The following is a 23,716-nucleotide window of genomic DNA, read 5'->3' on the forward strand; positions in this document are numbered from 1 at the left end:
TTATCCTAGCTTGGATCAAAGGTTGGTAGAAGGGTTTACTGTCAGGTGCTCGCATTAAGGATCCATCTAACCTAACCTTCAGCGGGACCTCTTATATTATTAAGTTAATCTTTAGCTTACTAAAAAGTCAAATTTAAAAAAGTCTATTTACAGAAGTGCCTCCAATATTCAGGCTGACAATGCAAAAAGCATACCGCTTACTTTTATTCCAAATAAAGGCATATTTTTTGAACAGCATTACAAGCGCTACCAAAATAAATAACTTTAATCGCTATCAAATGGCATATTTTATATACAAGTCAGGTTTTTCTGTGCGCACTTCTGCCCTTTCAACACCTATTGGAATCCACTGAGAGTGTGTATGTGCATGAATATTATACAAGCACAAATGCATACGTAATTTTGCACGTGAAATAACTAATATTTTGCATTAACAGCCGCTTGGTTGTTACTCATAAACCTTACAAAACACATAATCGCCAACAACACACACAAACACTTCACCCACGCACACATACATATACATGCGCGCACAAACCTGGGTCAGAATTGCATATGTGAAACGTGTCCATGATATGCAGATTTGTTGTGTTCACATTTATTTGGTCATAAATTATCATCAAATCCTAGTCAGGACCATGGCTGGCAAAGGCGCAGCCGGCAAAAACGCGTGTATCCGCTGTCACCGTTAGCACACCAAAGCCAAATAAATGGCTATTGCGAACAAAAAAAACAAAAAAAAAATGAATGTAGAAATAAATAAAAATAAACTGAAATGGCCACAAATCGTTATTGGCCCCATTTGAATGTGATAAAAATATTTATGGTGAATAAAAAATTGTAAAAAAAAACATAAAAATTTAAATAGAAAATAACGAGAGCAGAGATTGTGGAAATATAATATATAAAATATGTAAAAATAACAAAAGTGTTTAGTCGCGCACAGAACAGCAATAAATGTGCCGGAATACACATGAGGTGACTGGCTGGTGCTTGCAGCGATCAACGCTATCAGTGGCCTCAACTATTAAAAACTAACCTCAAAGAGTTTTTCACGTACGTTCAGTCAACCACATTTTACCCACTAACTAACCGTTATGTTTCCGGTTAGGCACTAAATCGTGATGAAGCTGCCCATAAAGGGTGTTGTCCTGTGGACAGTGATTAGCGTTAGATTGTATGGGATTTAATGGATTTAACGTAAGGTCCCTTGACCTTTGGCGTTTAGTTAGATTGTGAGAAAGGTAAGTATTTGAGTTGATATTAAGAGAAACAGATAAGTTTTTGAGTTTAAATTAAGAGGGTTACGTAATCGTGACTATATGTGGTTTAATGCTAAGCTAAACATTTTGATGGTAAATTTGAAGTTTTAACGTTATTCAGGGATGTTTTTTCAACAGGCTATAAATAGTTTCTAACATATGAAGCGTCTCTACAAATTTTGTAGTATCACTCTTTGTTCAGGGAACTACGTCCAGCCGAGGGGTAGACTAACTTTGAAACAACCTAACTATATATTGTGATACGACATCTACTTAACTCTGGAAAAGGTGAACTAACTCTACACAGTCGACGAATTAACATATGTTTTTAAGGGTAATGCTTACAAGTCCAAATTCCACAAATTTAGGATGATTTAAAATACGACTATTTCCACTTTAACTTCTCAACAATTTTCAAGGCCTCGAGAAAAATACGATTATATTTACTTTAAATTCTCAGTAGATTTGTTTTACCTTCTGATGACTTTCTACATGTAGGTTTCAGACATGCCAAATCAGATTTCGTTTGGAATAGTCTTAAGAAATATCCATTAAATCATTATTTGAACCGCCAACTGGTTTCGAATTTAATGAGTATGAGATGGGGGTATGGCAGTATTATATCCAATAATAAGTTTTAGAAACTCCACGAAGCAAAGAGAATTCAAGGCAGTATTGTTTAGAGTTAAGAAGGTCCTCTAGAAAGAGACTTTCAATAGACGACTACTATTTACTTAGTGATAATATATACAAGTTGAGTTTCAGCAGACCTTGGGGCGCTTGAAATAACACCTATATCCACTTTCCTCTAAGTACTCATTTTATCTTCACACAGAACGTTCTTTTATAAGCGGTTCACGGTTGTGATACCTTCCGAGGTATTTCAAAGTTGCAAGTCCCACCAAAATGAATCTTATTTATGAAACTACTTCCGATATTTATAAAACATATCAGATCCCTTTGGGATATCTTATAATAAGCTCTCGAAGCTCCACGAAACAACGACAATTCATTACCGTGTTGTTTAGAGCTAAAAAAAAGGGTCTCTAAAAGAGAGACAGGCGAATAATACCTTCGAAGGTGTTTCTGGATGCTAGTTAAAAGGCCCGCAAAATCAAATCTTTATATGGAAAGTCTTCCGATGTTTCTAAGACCTAACAGACCCTTTGAGAGGGCGTCAGAGCGGCAGTGTCTCTAATAATAAATTCTCGAAGTTTTAACAATCGAAGCAAGAACAATTTTGAGGAAGTGCAGAGCTAGAAATGTCTAGAGGAGGAAATGCTGCTAAGCTTTTAACAAACTAAAACTTCTTTCAAAGCAACGTTTATTGCAGTAAAATGAATTACGGCTTGTATTCTATTTGCTTTGGAAAATAATGTTTTCGCGAACTTTTCAACAAATCAGATCTGTTGTTCAAATTTTCAGAGTACGAGAAACTGTACCATATGTATGTATATATGTTAGGTAAGTTGTCTAAAAACGCTTCAATGCCCTCAAGAGGCCCCTTGTGAAACCACTGTGACTAAAATCTCCCCACTTTATGATGTTCTCTCTGAACCACCGTGTGCTGCTGGTGAAGTTCAAAAATTTAAACATCAAGAAACCCTCGGCCGATAGCTGCAGTTCTTTTCTCATACAAAGCTTTGCATTCGCCTAGAATAAGTTTTATAGACTCTTCATATTTCACCTTTTGACAGCTTGTACAATATTATCATAACATTTAAAGAGTTTTTATATCTTGGAAGTATAGATAACAACATCCCACAAGGACTAAAACTACTCTACATATTCTGCTAATCTCTGAAATTGATCATCTGTTGAATATATTAATATTTCTCCCATATGTGAGTATTAGTTCTTGACAGTATGATTTCACTTCCATAAACAATTATTTGAAAGTTCTGGAGAATATCCTACATACTTTACCAAAGAAAATTTCGAAAAGTATCATAAAACACCTAAATTTGTTTCCCAACTAAAACCTACGTTTTTTTATATTAGTTCGCTCTGACTTCAAAACAATTTCTTTTCAAAAGTTCTAGCTCCAACCTACTCTTTGTCACGCTTTGATTACAAATGTAGTAAAAACTACATGAGTTCAATTTCTTTTTTTGAACAGAAAATTTATCTTTGCTCCTAAAGTTAAGCAACGTATACAAAAATCGGAAATTTTATGAACAAAACTGGACAAGAGCACATACAAATAACGGCAAAATACTTGAAACGTACTCGTGTACTTGCAAACGCGTCTCGCTCATGTAGTATGTTCGGGCATAGCGCAGAGAGGAGTGGCGCAAATATGTTAGGGATATTTGTATATAAACATATAGTTGACAGTTGTTAGAGAAGTAAGGTCTCTATATAGTCAAATAACGACACATGTGTCTGTGCGCCGGATGATGAATGACAATTTTTATCTGATTTCGGTGTGCTAAAAAATTTCAACACAGAGGAAGAAGAGAAAAAAAGAAAATTGAGAACAACCCAAAAGCAACAACGAAAAATAAAGGAAAGAATGTGCAAAAATGTGAGAAAGAAATGAAAATAACGGTACAAGAGCAGACGTAAATATACAGAATGAAAAAAGGATAGCATGGTAACAACAAAGGGGAGACGAAAGGTGAAAATGTGGACCAACAAAATTCCGCGAAAAATATTATCAAAATTTAATAGATGAAACTAAGTGAAAATAATGTAATGAAAACGAAAACAAAAATATTTTTAAAAAGCAAATCAACAAAATGTGGTGCTACAATATGATAGCAATAACAAAAACGTGGAAAAATAATCACGAACACACACACTCACAATGGTGTTAACGAACCTAGAACCCACTCACGGCGCGCAAGGTACAATGAAGTACCTGTGCACCGTTATTGCAACAAAATGGCGCATCAATTTGCAAAACACAAGAACGAGAAATCGTATAGCAACCGACAGGAACTAACAAAGTACGAAATCAAATGGCAAAACAACAAAAACTAAAAATAACAATAAAATTGTAGAGCAGCATGGAGGGCGATGGCAAGTGCAATGGGCTGCGGAGTATAAAAAATGCAAAACAACAACAATAAAAATGAAATAATAACACAGCACGCTATCAAATGGTACGAAATGAAAATAATAGAATAGACAACAACAAAAACGACAACTATGTATTTTTGCAGGGCGAGTAAAATACCGTGAAAAAGTGAGGACGACTGAAATAAAAATCGAAATAAAAAAATGAAACAAAAGTAAAATGTTTAAATTGACGAAAAAACATGACGTTGCATACGTTAAAAGCTAACTTGTGAATTGGTTGATAACGTTCGCTGAAAATGACGCTAGTAGATGTGGTAGTAAGGTGGTGTGGGCAGGTGGAGTTAAGAGCACGTTTTTGGCATGTGGATGGGCGCATCAAGGGTACGCGTTTAACATGCCGGCGTTGGTGTTCTTTTATATGTATGCTTATATAGAGAAAGTAGATTTTTCATACAGCTTTGTGCATATTAATAGTAGCACTTTCTTTTAATAATTATTGATATAAAGTTAGTAACAATTTTTTGAATCCTTGGGCTTTTATGGGTATAAATATATGAATGTAGATATAATTTGTATACCGTTTTGTGCATATTAATGGACACACTTGCTTTTTCTATTTTATTTTTACCCAATAATTTGCGTCAGGAGTAAGGTTGGTTGGACTTTTGAAATATATGAAGGTTTAGTAAAGAAAATTTAAACAGTTTTGTGCTTATTAATAGAAGCACTTTCTTCATATTTTTTATTTTTACTCGAATATTGGCGTCAGGGATAAAGTTGGTTGGACGTTTTAAATTTAAGCAGATTTACTAAAAAATTTAAACAGGTTTCGCCATATTAATGAAAGCACTTGCTCTTAATAAGTTTAGAGATTAGGCTAATAACAGCTTTTTGGTTGTTTGGACTCTTTTAGATCTACATATTATATATGGAGGTAGTTTAAATTTTTATAAAGTTTTAGGCGCATTAATAGAAACACTTGTTTTAAATATGTTAGAGATAAAGCTAGTAACAGCTTTTTGACTGCGTGGACTCTTATAGGTATACAAATATGAGTTCAGATATAATCTTTATACAGTTTTGGGCATATTTATAGAAACACTTGCTTTTAGTGAACGAAAGTTGATAACAACTATTTGATTGTTTGGTTTTATAGGTACATATTATAAAGGTGCAGAAAGAATTTTACACAGTGTTAAGCATATTAATAGGCACATGTGCATTTTGGAAGCCGGAAACTAGTAAAAACCAGCAATTTGACTGGTATACGTAACACTTTATGCAGGGTTTTGACTCTAAATTGATTATACATAAAAATAGTGAAACAAATTTTGGAAATAATTTTTTTTGGAACATGCACATTGTAATTCTAAACTTTATTGCAATTCCGGAATTAATAAGCAATAACCGTTTGTTATAATTGTTCAATGCATTTTTTTAATCTAAAAATATCAGTTGTTTGTTCTATTCGCCACTCTCTAATATTTGACACGAGCTTTTCATATTTTTTCGCAATGTGCTACTATTAATATGCCCAAAACCGTATTTAGTTACATAAATTTGCATGTGATGTGGTCTAGAATATATATTATATACATATATATATATATATATATAGAGTGTGCGCGTCATTGTACTTACCAGCAAAAACTGATGTTGAATTGTGATGCGGATCGTAAGGACATACGGCTTGGCCGCTTTTGTTCGCCTCCTGGGTATAGTTGTACTCGTTGATTATGTATGTATTACACATAGGCCGAAATGAATTGGTGCCGCACACGAACAAACGACCCGGCGAAGTCACTACCATGATGCGAATGTAATTTTGACATGCCTCCTGTTAAATTGAAAAAAAAAAGAGAAAAGGTGAAAAAAATAAAGAGAACACAACGTGGCATGAGTAAACATTTTTTTGGGTCGAATCCGAGGGAATTAACTCAATAAAGTAAGAGCGGTTAAGCGCTATATATTAAAATGGAAAAATCTTAAATTTACAATGAGTTTAAAATGCGAAAAAAATCGGTAGACGGTGTATACAAATTTCAATTTAAATATATAGTTTTAGATAAATACTAAAGAAATGATTTTTTGTTTAAAGGAGTTATTTTTTTGGATAAAAATTCGTTTCACCAAAAACAAAAGAATGAGACTGCAGAAACTTAAAAAAACATCCTTGAGGCAAAATTTAAAATAAATTTGTATTAATCGGTTAAGCATATTTTTCCAAGTTTTTATTCGTTTGCGGAAGGAAATATACAGCTTTTAAGCTTTTGCTATAAAAAGTCGATTTAATTAAATATGAAATCTCAAGAAGTCTATCGAAATCGAAAATTTTTACTTCATAATAAAATTATTGTAAGTTTAATAATCTTCTTCGAAGAATATATCAAATTAAATTTGTGTTATATTTGTTTCGAAGGTGTTTTGCGGAAAGAAATCTTAAGTCTTTGACGGTTTTCGAGAAAGTTGCTTTAATTTGGTCATAATTTCTTACTGTATAGGCAATTACTCCCTTAACTATATGACATATTCAAACTCTGCCAATAAAATGGAATCGTGCTTTGTTCTAACCAACCCAAATTGGTTGCTTTCCTTTTAGAGCCCCTTTTAATATCTGATCAAATTTGACCCGAGCTTATCCCATTAACATAAGCGCGATCCGAAAAGATAAATATTTTTTCCCTTAATTGCTATAACAATATTGGAGATCGTGTTTCATCTCCTGGCGATTTTCATTATAGAAAAGAAAAATTGAAAAACTTTTGTTTGTGTTTCTAATGGAATTCGTTAAAATTGTTGCGCAAGTGTTTTAGGAAGTATACTTAATCGCGAACACAATTATTGGAGGATTCAGTGACCGTTAAGTAAGTCAACGAAACGAAAAAAAATATGCTTGTGAATGTAGCTGAGGACCCAACATTCATCTACCGCAACATTACTGGTGATGACACGTGGAATTTTCACGTACGTGAATATGACGTCGAAACTCTCCAACAATGTAGCGAATGGCGCTATTCTTGGAGCGGCTTAGTCGAATATGAAAAACACCAAAAATCTCTGTAGGCAATCCTAGCCGAAGCTTATTAACAAGTGTATGGCAGGTTGGGTGAAACGTAGGTAAGCTTGCCTTATTTCAGAAGCCTATTTTGAAGGCGATAATAAAGATTTGTAGTAAAATATATGAAAGTGTTGTCTTTTTTTATCAGAATATATATTGGATGATATAATTCAAATGGTGAATTAATTTTTGTGCTCAACTGATCAGAAGTGAAGACGTTGTATGGTATACGGTCCTTATGAAAGCGGGCTTGAGTTTCGTTGAAGTACTATTATGAATTCAAACTATAATTTTCAGGTTACTAAAAATAATTCAAGTTTTCATGCCTGACCAATATTATATGTTCGAGTTAAACCTTTCAATATGGTGGTATGAGATTTGTGGATGCAAACCGAAGATGGTACGGTATCCAGAAGTATGAGCACAGCTTTCTATGCTATCTCCAGCTTAATTATATCGGGTTTTGCAAAAAAAGTTATATGATGATTGATTGCCATTTTACTGTAGTAATAATCGTCTACCTGTGCTCGCTCTTCGACAAATCGTTGAATATTTTGAGCGTACATTTTCTTTACATATAATACAAGTATGAAAAATATGCACTTTAGTTAAGTGTGCGATTATCGTAAGGAAGTTGGACTACCGCTTTCCACAATATTTCCATCTCCAGTTTTCACCAGTTTTATCCACGATTTATGACACTGCAAAGTATCATGAATCGAATGCAGCTTTCGTTTTGATTGATTAACTCATTAACTCATATACACTTTATTTTACTTTATAAGATTATAGGGAATAGTGAGTGCTTCATGGAAACTCTGTAAGAGCACTCATAAGTGCTGTTGCATATTCAGAAGTTTATAACGAATTTTAAATGAAATTTTCTTAGAAGGCCTCTAATTTTATATTCGCTTTGAAGCTTCTCGTAACGCTCTGTTGTTGTGGTAACCAAAAGTTTTCTATTTATGTAATTTTTCAAATTTTGCTTTCATTAAATTAACAACATCAACTTCGCAAGTACTTTTATTGTTGTTGCACTTGATGGTTGATCAAATTCATTGGGAATGCGGCACTTTTTCAATTTTGGCTATATATTTGTTACCGTTGGATGATCGAATTGCATATTGTTCCTTTAAAAAAATTATCAAAATTGATTCAGGTCAAATGCACGAGACTGTGACGAAGTTTTCCAATTTCTTTATGTTTATGGATACTTTTGTTGGTTTTGTTTTGCGTTTATTTGGCGAGCTTTAGCAGAGCTATTTATCAATTTTTGCATATATTTAATTCAATTCATTTTTCCAACACTTCCGTACAGTTTTTGCACTCCGATTTGTTTACTTATTAATAAGTGGGGGCGAAAACGGTAAAATGACGGCCATATTGGTTTTTGTGCTCGTGTCCGCACGCATACTTAAACAAAAACACGCACACAATCGCAATTCAAATATATACTATACAACAGTAGAAGACCAGTAGTTAAGCGACTTTTTCTGATATTGACACAACACTATATACTTAGGTATGTATAGGGCGGTCCTAAAATTTTAGATTTTTTTTTTAATATTATTCCTAAAAACCAACAACAATAACAAATGAAAGCCGTGGTATTTTTTTTAATGTTTATATATGTATGTATGTATTCATGGGGTGATTCTAAAATTTTCGAAAAAATTAAAATCATGCGTTTTGTTTATAATAAGATTGCCCAAAAATACCAAATTATTTTTTTTAAATTATATTTCCTAAAATATCAGTAGTTATGGTTTTTTTTATATTGACACAACACTACATATAGATATACTTATATATAGGGTGGCCCTAAAATTCTGATTTTTTTATATTTTAATCCCAAAAATCAAAAACAATAAGAAATGACACTCGTGGCAGTTTTTTGATTTTTTAGCATATTATTATATAATATTAGGGTGGTTCTAAAATTAGAAAAAATATTGTAAGGGTTAGCGACGACATTAGCAAATGGAAATCACCCGTAGCTATAAGACCTCTTCCATCATCAATAGACGACATTTGACTCACTTATATATAGGGTTGTCCTAAAATGTCACACATTTTTTTTTAAATCATATATCCCAAAATACCTGTAGTTAAGCGACTTTTTCTGATATTGGCATAAAATTATAAACAATATTTATACTCATGTATAGGGTGGTCGTAAAATTTTGTAAGAAAATGTTTACATTGTATTTCCTAAAGGAAATCAAAATACAGGCAGTAGGAAGTTTACAAAATTTAGCACTGAGTTACCCCTTGTACACTTCTGACGTTGTAAAAGGACTCATCGTTAAGAAGATTGACGAAATGAAGCAAAAAAACATCGCTTAATTTTTTATGAACCACCCTAACACAATTATATATTCGCCGTTACAAAAGAAACTATTGAAACAAGAGGATATGAAGAGATTGACAAAATTAGGTTAAAAAATCCAGCACTAATTTTTTAAGAACCACCCTAATACACATCTGTATTTGACGTTACGAAGCGAATCATCGAAACACGATATTTTAAAGAGATTGATGGAATGAGACAGAAATGCAACACTTAATTTTTTAAGAACCACCCTAATGTACATTTGTATTCGGCGCTACAAACCGAATCATTGAATTTGGACTAACAATAATCGCAAAGAACTACATTGCAGCAGCATCATCATCAACACGAATGACAGCCGCATCAGCAACTTTGGCATAAAGTCAGTAAGTCCCTTCTGGGCTGCCCGAACACTTCATGCGTACGCGTGTGTGTGTATGTACGTTAATGTGAACACGCTAACGGCAATATTTCAGTACAAAACATTTGTTAAGTCATTCGAAATGGTACTGAATACAAAGTAGCCAACCAACCGAGCCGCTTACCGCGACAGTTATGTGCGTATACCAAGTATTTTGCGCTCGTGGCATCTAACACGCGTCGGCAATGGCTCGACCACGCGCATGCCAGCACCCACATAACGGTGCGTAAATATTATCCGATATATGTATGTAGGTGTACTATAGATGTAGGTATGTATTTTCAACCATAAAATACCATTCGGCTTGGTATTTGAGCTGCTTATTTCGCACAATTGAAAACCCCAGGCGCATAGCCGAGCTCTATTGTTTTGCAAAGCTCGTCAATGCAATAATTTTACTGTTATTAGTTAGATAACGTAGATAGATTTATGTGAGTTGGTAGGCAAACGTATGCTGTGGGATTTCTTCACAGCTGAGGGTGGTTTCTGTATTAATAGAAATACCCACCTTAATTATTAGTAAGATTTCTTGTTGTATTTGGAAATGAGTAGTGTCAGTAATGAGTGAGAAGAGCTGTTGATGCTTTAGATGATTTTTAAAGTTGGCTAGAGATAATTGAAAACCATACATGGTTTACTCTTAAAAAATTTTTAATTTTCTAAAACCGATTTTTCCAAAAACGTTAAGCTATTAACTATCAAATTTATATTACTTTATCAGCCGAAAGCCTTTGATGCTAGCGCTGCGTACTTTAGTTTATTTAATAATTTGTTTATTATGTAAGCTTTAATAAAATAAAAAAAATATTACTTTATATTCGATTTATTCTTGGTCAATTAAATTAAAATCGATATCCGAAATATAAATAATTTAATAATACCGATTTTTTCGAAAACTTTAACTACCACAATCAATTTTTTTTTCACTGAAACGTTTTCCTGTTCTTATTATTTGAATTAATCAAATCGAATATAAACCGGTGAAAACCAAAAAAAAAATTCGTAAGCCGATTTTTTTTGTGAATTTTAACCCTTTAGCTATAAAAATTATTTATTTTAAGTAAATTATATTTATATTTTAATTGTGCGGGTTAATTAAATTGTATGTACACTGTTTAATCCAAAGAAATCGGTTTTTATAAAACCTTAACCCTTTAATTACCAAAGTCAACTATCTTTACTAAAAGATTTTCATATTCATGTATGTTAAAGAAATTAAATACAATTCTTATTTAATACAAAGAAATTTTCTAAAACTGAGTTTTTCGAGAATATCTATTAACCCTTTAACTAATAAAATCATCTATTTCAACGAAATTATATAGTATTCATATTTCAATGATATGGGTTACTGAAATCGCAAGTATGTGCATCTGGTTAATCCAAAATAAAATCAAATTTTAAATTTTTCAAAAATATTAACCCTTTATTTACCAAAGTCAACTGTCTTCTTTAATTATATATACTAATTATATATATTATCTTTCAATTTTGCGGGTTACGAAATTGAATTCATATCAAGTTAAACATACAAAAATTGTCTGAAATAGATTTTTTCGATAATATTAACCCTTTAACTAACAAAATCTATATTTGCAATAAAACATTTTCATATTCAAATTATCTGTTTAAAAAAAATCTACAACTGGTTAAAGCTAAAAATATTTCTAAAACAAGTTTTTTTCGAAAACCTTAACCCTTTAACTAACAAAATGATTTGATAAAATGTTTTCATATTCCAAATATGTAGGTATATTTTATATGTTCATCTGTCTAGTTAAAAAAAAAAAACAACGATTTTTAAAACGCATTAACCCTTTAACTACCAAAGTCAACTATGTTTACAAAAATATTTTCCTATTTCAATTAAGTGGGTTAATGAAATTGAATCCAAATCTGAATAACATTAAAAAATTTGTCTAAAACGGATTTTTTTCCAGAATATTAACCCGTTAACTACCAAATTCATCGATTTGCACTAAAATATTTTTAAACTCAAATCATCTGGTTTAATGAAAATCTACATCTGGTTAAAGCTAAAAAATATTTCAAAAACAAGTCTTTTTTCGAAAAATTTAACCCTTCAACTACCAAAATCATCCATCTTTGATAAAATATTTGCGTATTCAAAATATGTTAACCAACATATTTGCATCCATACAGTTTACCTGCAACACCTCCACGCATTATAAGTAATTTATCCAATTATACCATCTTTTTTGCAATTTAATTTAAGTAAATGGCAGTTGCACAAAGCGCCATGGCTGCAACATACTAAATTTTAGCTTTTCAAATAACAATTCACACGAACTGAGTAAACTCAACACGCGTAAAATGTAATGCAAACTTTTAATAATAATTTTAATGCTTTTGTAACCGGAAAATTGGTTACATTTATGTTGTTTATGTTGTTGTTATTTTTATGAGGTTACTACAAAAACCGCAACATTTCCATTTTACGGCATTTTCATTGTGTTTTGCCATTAAATATGTCACAGCGCTAAACACCCAGCCACTATAACGCTTTGTTGGCGAAATGTGTGTGTGTTTGTATTGGTGTGTAAAGTTTATATAGTATGTGTGTGTTTCTGACCGCCACATGAAATTCGCACGCATTGCGTTGTGTTTAGTTGAGTGCGTGAATGTGTTTATGCGAGCGTAATAAAATATTCAGCTGGGAGCACTTGCTGGCGCAACGATGGCCTTCGGCTTAATTATTATTTAAAATCAACATATGCAACGCTTTTGTTTATTATTTCAAAATATTTAACATTATAACCGGGACCGGAGCAAAGCGCCACTTAGGTGACTTGCACCTACACTTATGTATGTTTAGTTGTTGTTGTTGTTGTTATGCAAATTGAAAGCTATATGCGTATATACGTATATTATATTTATATAGTGTGGCCTGTGCCCTGAAACAATCCGATTAATGTATTTGGCATTTTTCAGTCGACATTGTTGTTGTTGCTATACTGGGCTTAATTTTATTGCCATTGTTGTTGTTTTGCAGCGCTATTTACATTGCTTTTAAGGTTTTAGGCACGAATTTAAATAAATTAACAAAATATAAATTGTGCCATAGTGGATATGCGCACCTACTATAATGAAATTTGTTATATGTACATTAGGGTGTTATGGAAATAAAATCGAAATATCGCAGCTTAACATTGTTAATGGAAATACACATTGCGATTACAAAAATAAACAGTGAATTTATAGTTAAATATATTATTAAGATATTAGGGTGGGTCTACAAAATCGTGATGCCGACTTATAGCAGTTGAATGGACATTAAGCATTTCGACTACGGATTAAATAATAAATGCATATAAGTATATACAATATATGTATGTACATTAGGGTGATCCCAAAATAAGAATAACGACATAAAGCAGGGGAACACTTCTAATAGATTTAAAGTGTTGCGATTCTCGATAATATAAATTTCAATAAATAAATATCTAAATATACATATATTATGCATATTAAGGTGGTACGAAAAAATAAATGTTAGGACTGACATATATCAGTTTAACACATAATATATTGCGACAATAGATGAAAACAGTGAATGCATTTATATCTAAATGTATTATGTACATACATTAGGGTGGTATAAAAAAAAATGGAATTTGCAACTTATTGGAGCTCAACATTTTTAATAGGCATAAAGTATTGAGATTACACACAATAGATAAAATAAATTATGTGAACATTAAGGTGACCCTATAAAATTCGAAATAATGACCTATTAAAAATAAAAGTATTAATGAACATAAAAGTAAATTATTCATGGAAGTGTGACTGAAAAAATTTCAAAATTTATTTTTTGAAAACCACCCTATGATATCTTCAACCTTGATAAGTCTGTGTGTCATATTCAATAATCAAACATGTGTGGGACACCCTAAAGTGGTCAGAAAAAATAATAGAAATATAATATTATATGGGATATCTTCAACCTTGATAATATTGTTTTAGAAGCGGTGGTTGACTATTCGAAAATTTCAATATTTGATTTTCTAGGTACAACCCTAATACACAAATATATGTATATATCGCCTATCCATCTTCAAATCAAATTAAATTTCTAAACTAACAATTTCATCTAAAAAAGTAATAAATATTGAAAGTTAATAGAAAATATTTCTATATTATATAATATTATATAATATTTCCGAGGACTAAACTTCGATAAAATAAATTAAAATATATATATCGGTCCGCCTTCATATCAGATTAAATTTCATAACTAACATTTTCATCTAAAAAAGTATCAAATTTTACTAGTCAATAGAAAATATTTCGTCGTCGAATTTTAGAAACTAAACTTCGAAAATAATTAAACCTTTGCGACGCGCCCTAATGTATCCAAAAGTAAAAAAACAGGTAGATGTTTTGCTTGCTCATACATAAAGGCTCAGACTGGAAAAACGCTTATTTGTGTTTTTAAGAACCACCCTAATATATGAATTTAAGCCCTTAAATCTTTATACGTAACAAAACATTATAGCTGACAACTTCTTATTTAGTTTTGACATTATAAAAGAAAAATGTATATTTTTGGAATTTTTGAATATTTCAACCCTGTAACACCCTTAACGTCTCAAAACCGTAAAAAAACCTTTGATACAAAATATTCGCATAGTTAGTATTGTTTAGTATCTCATTTTTGAGGCTTTTGAATTACCACCCTAATACACATTCATATTCTATAACGTAGCTTGTGTCACAGTACCACCCGCATGTTAAAAAACGCTGTCCTCTAAACTCAGTTGACAGCCGAGGCTCCAACATACAAAGCACTTTCGACCCGAAAGGACAGTGACCAGGGACTGTTTGCGAATAACGGTTGAAATTTCATACGCACTAACGGTCACATTTATATATACATTTATATATATATAAGTATATACATATATATAAATATATATAAGTATATATATATATATGTATATTCCCATATAAATGCATTATAAATGGCTGGATAAATGTTAACGGGAATTGTGTTCATGTTTGTGTGTATGTGTGCGCTCCTCGTGTGCCTGTGTGCATACGCTCCTTTGCTTACAATAATTGTAAAATTAATTAATTGCTATTCAGCTGCGTTGTAGTCATTTAGGAACGCATATGCTGACAACACATTACACAGGGCCTCACATGGCTTGCACACACACACACACAAGCACACTCCTTTTGTATTGTATTATTATGTTGATCGTGTTTCAGCATAGTTTGTAATTTGATTTTGTAATTAAAAGCTAAGCCGGCATTTCGATAACAAAAATTATAATTTTTCGCTTTATAAATCACAAATCAGTGCTTTTATTGGTTTCGGGTTAGAGGTTAGGTTGTGTATGCGTGGGCTATTTTTGAAAATAATTATATAAATGTGCAGAGATCAAGTGGTGATTAGGCATGGCGGTTAACTTGCATTGTGGCATACGGCGTTGAATGCAAGCGCAAATCTAAATCACGTGTTCTAAAATTTTATTCCGAATCTTGCAATATAAATTTGGTGGAATTTTTTGCATAGTTTTAATTATGTGGGTACACGATTGAATAAATATAATGATTTTTCAAAAGTAGAAAGGATGGAGGTTTTTTTCTTTTTTTTTTTTGAATGGACCACAGAAACTTTGGAATATGAAAAAATTTAAATTTTTTTAAAAAATTCCACGTACTTTTGGAAAATTGCAAAATCCGAATTTTGGAAAATTAAAAAAAATTTATCAAAACTACTCTCACTCAAGGACCGCACCAAGTACGATTGGGCAACCACCGACTACATGACCCACTCAGCTGGCAAAGAAGGTTCAAAATAAATATAGAAGAAGATGGCTAGCGCAAATGAATGTTAGTCACGCGCAACACTCCAAACATCTCTACGGATGGTTCGAGAATGGACGATGGAGTTGGTGCTGGAATATACTGAGATCTTTGCTATTGAAAAAGCAACGGAGCAGGCCTCTAATGCACCTGCGGTGAATTCCAGTGTTGACATACAGATATGTACGTAGACAGCCAAGAAGTAATCAAAGCAGTAACCTCATATCGCATACCGGCCAGGAGTGTCTTGGGAAGCAGGGCAGCAGTGGAAAGTATTGCCAGTAAGAACCTTCACCTCTACTGGGTGACAAGCCACAACGCCAAGAATGCTTTACGGCTAAAATCCGATATCATACTAAACATTGGGAAATCCTTGTACTGTCTATACGACGATCTCGACAGAAGCATGGTAAAGAAAATCCAAACCCCATGGAACGAAGTACCTGGGTGCAAAATAGCAAAAATTATATACGGTAGATCGGATGTACAAAAATTATTATAGGCACTCGATAGAAGAGACTGTAAGAACATAATGGAAATACTAACTGGTCACTGAATAGAGGCGACACACGCTCGCAGGGTGCGGCTGACAGATCGAGAAGACTGGAGAAAACAATGGAGCATCTCTTGTGCATTTGTGGCGCATTGACAAGACCACGCTAAAAGCATCTGGGATTCCCACGGTATGATACACTGGAGGAGAAATCGGTAGTGGGGCTGCAGCGTCTGTTAAAATTCGTGTTAAGCGTATCGATGCAGCTTACAATATCATAATTCTTTTTGAGAATCAGTAATAATCTTAATTAACCTGATGATTCATCAACGCGTTCATTACTTTTAGATCCTCTATAGAAGAGCAGAAAATTGATAAAAATCTGTATTCTTTTATGAAACGCAGCATTTGAGGATCAAAGAATAGTTCATATTTCAACAAAATCAACAAGTTTATTTTGAGAAAATAATTTTTAATAATTTAATTTTTTAGTTGCTTTTTGACCTTTAAGTTTTAAACTTATTTATGTCATAGAACTTTTTATAAAGCCCAATTTACAGATTATTTCCTTTGGTTTGGTGATTAGGAAAGAAATATTGTCGAATATACCTCTTGGAAAGCCAAACAGAAACTGGGCCAAAAGCGACGAATAAAAAGCGGAAGTTTCTTCCAGAGAAAATAACTAAAACGTTTAGTCCTTTTGTGCTTCATGGAGCTAACCGCTGTTGGAAGCATAGAAATATTTAGATGAAATGCAACCAGCAACAAATAAAGAAGTGAAAAATATCACCAAAACTAAATTTAAACCAAAAAATAGTTTCGACTTGCTGACAGCTGATGCAAAGCTTACATCGATAATAAATGCTTGCTTAAATTTCGAATACGTCCCATTGTCTTGGAAGGTATCAGAAATCATTATGGTACAAAAACTTGAGAAAGGCACACATGAGGACTCGTAATATCGTCCAATCTCATTGTTGTCTATTTTCTTGAGAACATAATTGAAGAAAAGGGAAAATTCATGAATTTGGATTTTGATCTGAACAATTCACAATCGATCAAGTTCAACGAATAACAAGTACATATGTATAATAGAGGATACGATTGAAGAAAAGCACATTGGCTTGCTTCATAAATTAAAACTTACAGTATCTTACTGACTTAGTTACCTCTTACTTGAGCAACTGCTACTTCAAATTCAAGCAGGTGAAATCGTATACTACATTATAGCCAATAAAAACAGGTGTATCCCAAAGAATTGTTCTGGAACCACTCCTATACATTTTGTGTTCTAGCAATATGCCTAGTCTTCCAAACTGCACAATTGCCACATTTGCAGATGATATCTGCATCATTACGACCGGTAAAAATAAAGCTAAGTCGTTGAACCGATTGCAATCTTTAATCAGTCCAATTCTAGAATGGACACAGAAATGGTACATTACTTTAAACAAGTTGCAGTCTATCCATGTAAACTGCACTAAGAAAAGTGGTACATTAGGGTGATTCAAAAAAAATTTTTTTTTCGTTTGGTACTCTGAAAAATAGGTTCCTAGACACCTATAAGGAAGCCTCTCCAAGAAATTGTAACGGGAAGGTCCTCCTACTTACAATTTTCTATTTTTTCTTATTATCATATAGGAATGTTTTATATCTCGCTTCCAACTACATGAAAAAATATCTTGTTCCTTAGATTTAGGAAATTGATAATCTACAAAAAAAAAAAAGTCTGTACGATTTTTTCGCCCAACCCAACCTTTTAAAAGATACTAACAGTTAAAGTTTGATTATTTTTCGGAAAATTTTTTAATTCTTATAAATTTTATAACTCAATGAACTAAATTATTATGAATGATGAAACTCAAGTCTTAAGTCAAAAAATGTACAATGGATGTCAATAGTGTAAAGATAGCGGAATTGAACCTATGCAAAATTTAGTATTAGAAACACAGCGAACTAAGTATTATATCTAACAATAATCGTATGCTTGTTTTTTTCGACTCATTTTGATATTACATTCATAAGGTATACTTTTCAGCTCTGTTATTATAGAAGTAAAGGCAGTGAATGCATATCTTTCCAGAATTATAGTAGCCTATGCCATGTTTAGGTATTTAGGACAAATTATTTTCGCACTTAAAGTTTTTTTTTTTTTGTTTTTACTGAAGTCAGTTAAATAATAGGGGACGGTAAGTATTGATAGCTGCCTTGAGAAATTCCAGTTTCCGCTTTTTTACTGAAGGTAATCGACAATGGGCTACTATAAGTGTTCTCGGCTGCCTTGGAAGTGGTATGAATACCTGTTGCATTTAATCATTTGAACTCGGATTTAATTTGGCTATCGAAGGGAGAAAATAATATTATGGTACATAAAACCAATTAAAATACGAAGTTATAAAAACTGCTTGAGTAAAATTGTAGCATGTAAAGGAAACAACAGCAAAACACTTAAAAAGCAACCCAGGCAAACGAACTCAACCTCTATGCGATACGAAATAAATTAATTTTTAACGCCAAAATTACTTCATATTCAAACAATTGCCATCAAACGGAAAGTAGTTAAAAATTTCAACGAAATACCCTACAAGCACACACGCCGCGCACAAATGTATGCAATAAATAGAAGCAAGTGAAAGCACATTCCACTAGAATTAATTAAATTCGCATATGAAATATTTTTCATTTTTTTTATTACGGAACTATTAACATATTAAGCATAGCAAAGGCGAGCGAACGTTGTAAAATATGTTGGAATATTTTATGGCAGTTTCTACATTTACCGCAAATAACATTAAACTTTGACTATATTTAAATTTTAATGTAATGCATACAAACTCATGCATCGACATACACGCACACACATGTAAATTACAATAACGTATATGTGTGTTTGTAGTTGTTTAAATTACCGCAAAATGCAAACAATTTCTTTGCAAGCTAAAAAAAAAGGTAAAAAATCACGCGAGAATTGCATTGCAAAAGGAGGGAGGCGAAAAGCCGATTATTCATGGGTAAGGAGAAATGACGCAAGGGTGAAGGCAGCCTGCGCTATGTAGTGGTACAATGCAATAAGCAATGAGGCGTGAGTTAAGTGTGCGAAACAAGGAATAACGAGTTTACCAAACAATGCCTACTTGGCGTTTCAAAGTAATCGCAATCGCCTAGATTCAACTTAACACCTAAAAATATGCAACGCAAATTGCCAACAACTAAATTCAAGTGCTGCAGCGCACACAAAGCCACATACATACATACAAATTGGTGTGTATGGAAATAAATTCGCCTGCCAACCTAAATACATACACTATGACGCACAATGGGGTGGTGTTGATTTTATTGCAAAGAATTTGGATTTATGAAAAATTAGAAAAAATTCATACATATCCAACAAATGATTAATTATTGCATTAAAAAAATTGATTTTGGAACAAAACTGTTTCTTAGAAAAATTAAAATAAAATTTGTTTCGAGTAGAAATTAAAAAAAAAAAAATAAATTTGTGAAAAATTTAAAACAAAATTTCGAAAAATTTTACACTTTTTTTTGGAAATATTAAAAAATAATAGTTTTTGGAAAATGTGTAACATACACGAATACATATTACAAAAAAATTCAAAACAAGTTTTGAAAGATTTCACACTTTTTTTGAATCAATNTTAATTCTTACATTTCTTTGTATTTCATATATTTTGTATTTTTTATATTTCTAATTGGTTTATTTTAGTTTTTTTGTTTTTTGTTTACTTGTTATTTATATTTTGTTTTAATTTTTTTTTTGTTTTTTTCTTACTATAATTCAAAAACATCGCCATTTGTTCTTATTATAAACTTGTTACTACGCACTCTTTTACAAAAAATAATATAAAGCATCAAATTAAATTTAAGTTAATATACCATATATGCTTTGAATATGCTTTAAAATTGTGCAGCCACACAGTTGTGACGGAAGTATACGACTGCTATATAAGTAGTTGACCAATGAGAATCGTAAAGGTCAAATGTGAATGTTGAATGGCGAAGAAAATGAAAATAATACGCATAGTTGATTTCTATTTTTTAATGTTAGTCTAAGATATCTGAATATATTGCTGACAGATTATTATTATTTTTAAAAACATAATATAAATATTAATACTATTATTAAAATTATAATAATTTTTATGAATATTATTAATATTATTAAAAGTACGAGCATAACAATTATCTTACAATTATAGGTCTCACTTTATAGGCATGTATCATTACTTTATAGAGAGTGCTGTAACCATTTAAATAATACACATAAATATTTTATTGCAATTAATTTACATTTTGCTGCGCAATTGAGAATTTGTAGTTTTTGTAGGCTTTGTAACATTGCATGAATTGGTTTTATCTTTGTCTTTTGTTTGAGCTTTAATAACGTTGATTGTATGCTGAAGCAAAGTAAAAAGAAACTAAATAATTATTTTTTCATGTTGCTGAACAAAACGAAAGTGATTTGAACTAAAAAAATACTAAATACAAAAAAAAAAAAAAAAAATAAAAAAATTATATTTTTTTGCGTTAAAAATAAAAATATATGAAAAAATAACATTTTTTTGCGTTCAAAATAAAAATGAAAAAAGTAATATTTTTTGCATTAAAAATAAAACAGCATAATACTAGCAAAAAATGTTTTTAAAGACTCGCATTTTAAAATTTTCTTTTCTTCTTTTATCCTTTTGCTGCAAAAGTGCCACATGCAATTATATGCAAAAATATGCGACAGCTATTTACTTACCTTATGTATATGTAAATATATCTATATAGACTATTTAGAACTGGTTGTTATATACTAAATATAAAAAAGCTGAACATGGACAAAAGAAGCAACTGGAAAAAATTACAAATACCAAGTTAAATATGTATGTAATCAGTCGCTGCAATTTAAACTCTAGGGATACAAAAACGTACATACATATATATACATACATACATAAATAAACAGAAATAAACAAAATATATGCAAGCGAAACCCTAAATTTAAACTGAACTTATTTTTTTGTTGTAGTTGAAAGTCAAATTTAGAAATGCAAGTAAGACATAAGCGTGATTTGTGACGGATCTGCACTTATATAGTACATTTATATAGCATATATATATGTATATATGTAGCGCGAAATGTAGCATTTAACGAAGAAAAAAATATTAGAAATATACATATATTTGCAATAAAATATGCGTGCCAACACGAAACATTTTGCAAAAGTTTTCCAAATACAAAAAAAGAAAAGATATAAAATAAAAAAATATATATGTATAATTAGGGAGAAAAATGTATGCTGAGCAATAATTGTAACAAATGATAAGAAGAAATGAATGTAGTTGCATGTCAGAAGTCAGGACTATCTATATTAATAAGAAACAATAAGTATAAGCCGTATGGGGAGGAAACAGCAACACCAATTTATCGATAACTACAAAAGCAGGCAGTGTGAGAGTGCACAACACGAAACAAACATGACTTGTGGCAACCACTTAACTTTTTCTAACTTTATTACAAACTTAAACCTTAATCTTTGCTGCAGTACCACATTTTCGGCAAAAGCTAATACAAATACAAAAAAAAAAACTAATTTTAATATTTTTTTTAAATACAATTTATCGATTAATTAAAAAAAAGTTGTAATCAAATTACATGCAGCAAGTATATAATGTATACCAGCACATACATAAATACATACATAAATAAGTAGCAAACAAAAAAACAAATACAAATACAAAAACTGCTGAATATATGCATAAAAAAGTATAAATATAATTATCGATAAATATGTTAAATATCGTAATGCTAATGCAACTTTAAGCTAGTTAATTAGTTTATATTTTTTGTAAACTGCAAAATAAATGTAACAACAAAGTGTGAGACCACAAATACCGCAAGCCACGGAAAAGCAACTTTTTACAACTACAACAACAACAACAACAAAAGCAGCGAGAAGCGCACTTTTCTCGAACTTAGATGCAGGAGTATTCTTTACAACTATTTTGGCTATGCTTAGCAATGCTACAACAACAAGAAAAAATGAAAATTAAGTTTTATATAATAAAGCTGGCTGCTGGTAGTGCGCTTGCGGTGCGGCACGCTTTTGTTTGTTCTAAAAATTAGGTTCCTAAATGTAAGCACTGCAAACATATAAATATAGAGTTTTAGAAAACTTAAAAAAATACGATATAGAAATATTTAAAATAAGTAGCTGAAATATAAAAGCATAAATTATGTTAAATGCGCTACACATACACACAAATACACATGCGCATGCGATACAAAAATGAATCAAACGTGTTAATAGAGAAAAAAATTGTTTAAATAATTTTCGTAAAAAATTAAAAACCATTAATTTAAATAACAATTTTTGAAAAGTACTTATAAACATATTAAGTAAGGTTAATTAAAATTATTAATTTTTTTTTAAACTTGAATATTAAAAAAATGTCTCAACATTGTTTTTTTGAAAATAAGTTATTGAAAACTTACATTTTTTTTAAATTAGAATAAAATATATGTATATGTTTAGAAAATTTTTAGAAATACTATTAAATCTGGTAAAAGTAAAATAGTGTTAAAAATCAAGAAGTTTTACTAGAAACATTAAAAATAAATAATTGGGAAATGTATTTTTGAAAAATTATTAAATATTGATTATGGAATAATTTAAAATTTACGTATGTACAAATGTAAACGATAAAAGTAAAAAAATGAAGTTTTTGAATATTACAAAAAAATTTTTTAAACAATTAAAAACAAATAATAGTTTTCGAAAATGTGTTAAAAAAATTAAAATGAACATTAAAAAAATTTAAAAAAAGAAAAAAATGTTTTCTGGAAAAATTTTAAAAATATTTTTTAAGTGTTTGATAACAGTTAAAAAAAGTATTAAAACAAATCGCAAAATTTTTTTGAAACATTAAAAATAAATAATTGCAAAATGTAATTTTGAAAATCTGTAAAATTTTTTTCGGAAAATTTTAAAGTATACGTACGTATATGTATTCGAAAAAAGTGAACAAAAAAATATTTTTGAATTTATTTTTGGAAAATGCGTTTTCGAAAAAAAATTACATTGAAAATTACGAAAAAATAAAATTGTGATATTTAAAGGGGAGGAGAAAATTGGAGGGAAGTATTTTCGAAACAGTAGAAAACAAATTTTGGAAAATGTAAAAACATTTGGCAGAAACTTTGATTACTTAAATTTTAATATTGAAATTTTAGTAATTTTATAAAATAAAACAAACATTTAAAAAATTTAAAAAGCAAAAATGTGAAAAT

General features: G+C 31.0%; 1 protein-coding gene across 8 annotated transcripts in view; it reads right to left on the reverse strand.

Moving 5' to 3' along the window:
- Window positions 1-23,716, reverse strand: part of LOC108973563 (semaphorin-1A) — a 458,547-nt gene that overhangs the window by 116,847 nt on the left and 317,984 nt on the right. For all 8 annotated transcript variants that reach the window (XR_001993734.1, XR_001993732.1, XR_001993733.1 and 5 more), the window contains one exon: window positions 5,928-6,123. Coding sequence is in view for 1 of the 8 variants with exons in the window: in XM_018940915.1 (XP_018796460.1) it covers window positions 5,928-6,123 (196 nt within the window). In the remaining 7 variants the exon portion in view is untranslated. The remainder of the gene's footprint in view (window positions 1-5,927; window positions 6,124-23,716) is intronic.

This window comes from Bactrocera latifrons, unplaced genomic scaffold (genome assembly GCF_001853355.1).
Source record: "Bactrocera latifrons isolate USDA-ARS-PBARC rearing strain unplaced genomic scaffold, ASM185335v1 scaffold_49, whole genome shotgun sequence".
Taxonomy (NCBI): domain Eukaryota; kingdom Metazoa; phylum Arthropoda; class Insecta; order Diptera; family Tephritidae; genus Bactrocera; species Bactrocera latifrons.